The 2,816-nt window shown below is 39.2% G+C and overlaps 1 protein-coding gene across 1 annotated transcript in view; it reads right to left on the reverse strand.

The window, feature by feature from the left end:
* Positions 1-269: 269 nt before the first annotated feature.
* Positions 270-2,816, reverse strand: part of LOC107098515 (glutaminyl-peptide cyclotransferase-like) — a 9,813-nt gene continuing 7,266 nt past the window's right edge. Inside the window, exons 5-7 of the mRNA XM_015396246.1 lie at positions 2,025-2,124; positions 843-959; positions 270-749 (exon numbers count right to left, since the gene is read on the reverse strand). Of these exons, the coding sequence (XP_015251732.1) occupies positions 568-749; positions 843-959; positions 2,025-2,124 (399 nt within the window). The 3' untranslated portion in view covers positions 270-567. The remainder of the gene's footprint in view (positions 750-842; positions 960-2,024; positions 2,125-2,816) is intronic.

The following is a 2,816-nucleotide window of genomic DNA, read 5'->3' on the forward strand; positions in this document are numbered from 1 at the left end:
TCAGGCTGTACCGTGGTGCACTGGGTAGCACTGTTTCCTCAGAGCAAGACGGTTCTGGGTTCGAATCCTGCATGGAGTTTGCATGTTCTCCCTGTTCATGTGTGGGTTCTCTCCGGGTACTCCAGCTTCCTCCCACAGTCAAAAAAACATGACTGTTAGGTTAATTGGCTTCTCTAAATAGAATGAGATAGACACCGGCTGCACTTTGACCCTGACAGGACTAAGTGGAAGAAGATGGATGGATGGATACTACTTAAAAGTCTTTTTTAAAATTATATTTTTCATGTTAAAGCTCAGAATTAAAAAAGTTTCTCTGGATTTTGTTGTGAAAAACAGGATTAGCTCCTTCCATTTCCGTAACATTTCTCACCAGCTTTCAAACATGCTACAGCCACTGAGTTTTAATAGGGGTGCTTTACAGTTATACACTACTTTTAATTGACCTGTTTAACAAGAAAGCACTTAAATATATATGTGTGAATCCTGCATATATGGAGCTCTAACCTCTAACAGAGCATTAGGTCAAGTGAAGACCTTTATATCACAATGATAAAATGCTGGGAAGACTCATGGGGCATTTTGGGAGTTTGAAGGGATGCTGGGCCTGATGTTGAGGTATTCCAGAACAAAAATCTGCAAGATCTTGTTGAGATTCTCAATAGTGGGGCGATCCAGGTTTTCTTCGTTGTCGTCAAATGTGTGCCACACAGCCGGGAAGGGGTAGGGTATGAGGTGGAGGATCTTAACACCTAAAACAGAAGGAGAGGATTAGCAAAGAAGAAAGAAAAAGGGATTATAAACTGATTTAAAAGCATGGCTAATCTGGCCCAGGCTGTACATACCTCGGTGTAGGAACGGTATGTGATCATCGAGAATATGGCCCACAGGACGATCAGGCCAGAAGTACAGCACGCTGTTAGGATGCCCAACAAGCTGGTTCATGGAATGCAGACGCTTTTCTGAGTTTATATGGAGAAAAAAGATGCAACTGTTTAGTTGAAAAAATCTATTTTTTAAATCTTATCTAATGCTTAAACTGGAAATCTATGCATGAAAAATGTCTGATAAAGGCTTAAGGACAAAGGTATCATTTGTCCACACATTTGGTGCTCAAAAACACAAACAATGTATTTTATTGGGATTTTAAGTGTGAATGAGTTAGCGAACAATAGTGAACATAAGTATAAAGAAGTGTAAAGAAGAAAAAGTGTAAAGAACAAGGTCAGGCTTAAAGTCAGGGAGCATTAATCTGAGAAACAGCCAAGAGAACCAGTGATTCAAAGGGGAATCAGAGATCTATGGCTCAAGGGGTAGTATCTATATACCTGCTAGTCGTGCACTCCACAAATCTGACCTTTTCTTTAAGAATCGGAATTGATTGTTGGGAAAATAGCCAAGACAAGTCCTCCCTCCACAGATCGAACTTGCAAAATACCATAAGTCAAAAAACCTTGGACTATCATCGTATTCTGGTTTGAATGCTGTAGAACTTGATATATTGCTGCCATTTTCCCCACAGTTAGAATTAATAAACTATTTTCTAAAAACTACAAAAAAGAAATAGCATATTATGAAGTGTTCCAGTACCTCAGATGCATTTTTATGTGAGATGATTAAGATTAACCTTGTGCTGGTTGCCAAGACAAGTCCTCCCTCAACAGATTGAACTTGCTAAATACTCTAAGTCAAAAAAAATTGGACTATCATTGTATTCTGGTTTGAATGCAGTTTAACTGGCTCCAGAGTGAAACTTGGTTACATGGAGGAAACATCTTAGAGGCTGCAGCAGGTCACTGGTCTGTGGGTGGGCAACGTCATTATGCAACCAAACAGGTCCGACAGGCCGCAGCCTCAGCACACATCACAGCTGACTGGAAAGATGAAATCTAGCTTCTGTGACTTCCTTAAAAGTATTTTTAAATTTCGCATACACAACCCTGACTCGCTGTTTTAGATGTGCTGATAGTGGTCAGAAATGCTTTGATTATTATTCGAAACCCCACATATCTGTAGTGATTATTCACCAATATCCTGCAGCTTAGAGAGCCAGGAGGTGGTGCTGGGGAACTGGTTCCCGAAGATGGGGCTAGGGGCCCCGATGAGGTCCAGCAGCACAAACAGATCCTGTGGAGGGGAAAGAGAAAGGGAGGGGTTAATGCTACACGTCACTTTGTTTTTCTCATGAGAAACTCTTGTTGCGCATCCTGAGGATAAACTTTCTGACACAGAGCCGATCTCATGATAATCCCACCTCGGAGGTCTACTTTGAAGCATTACATCATGTGGTCCGTGGTGTAACACCGACATTACCTTATTAACTACAAGACACAGCAAAGTCACATCTATATACAGGCACCACTGCTCCAGTACATTTCAGAGGGAAAGGTTTTTATTTCTTGATACATCGCTGCCATTTTCCCACAGCTAGAATTGATAAACTATTTCTTAAAAACTACAAAAAATTGGATATTATGAAGTATTCCAGTACCTCACAAATCTATTTTTATGTAAGATTATTAAGATTAACATTGTACTGGCTGAAGTTTACCAATAAAAAAAAAATATTAGTATAACAAATAAACCACTTTTATTCTGTCTGTTTGAGTGTGTGTGGTGTTGATGATTTACATGTAAACCACTTCTGGTGTGTTACTTAAAAAATTGCCATCTAATGCTAAACAAGATTAAGTAAAAAAAAAACCTCTTTAAAAGGACATAACCAGTAGAAAAAAATAAAAAGATCCCAATCTATTTAATATCTTACAAGTCCTTATCAGAGGTGTCAAGTAACGAAGTACAAATACATCGTTACTGTA

Source organism: Cyprinodon variegatus, unplaced genomic scaffold (genome assembly GCF_000732505.1).
Source record: "Cyprinodon variegatus isolate N-32 unplaced genomic scaffold, C_variegatus-1.0 Scaffold27, whole genome shotgun sequence".
NCBI classification, from domain to species: domain Eukaryota; kingdom Metazoa; phylum Chordata; class Actinopteri; order Cyprinodontiformes; family Cyprinodontidae; genus Cyprinodon; species Cyprinodon variegatus.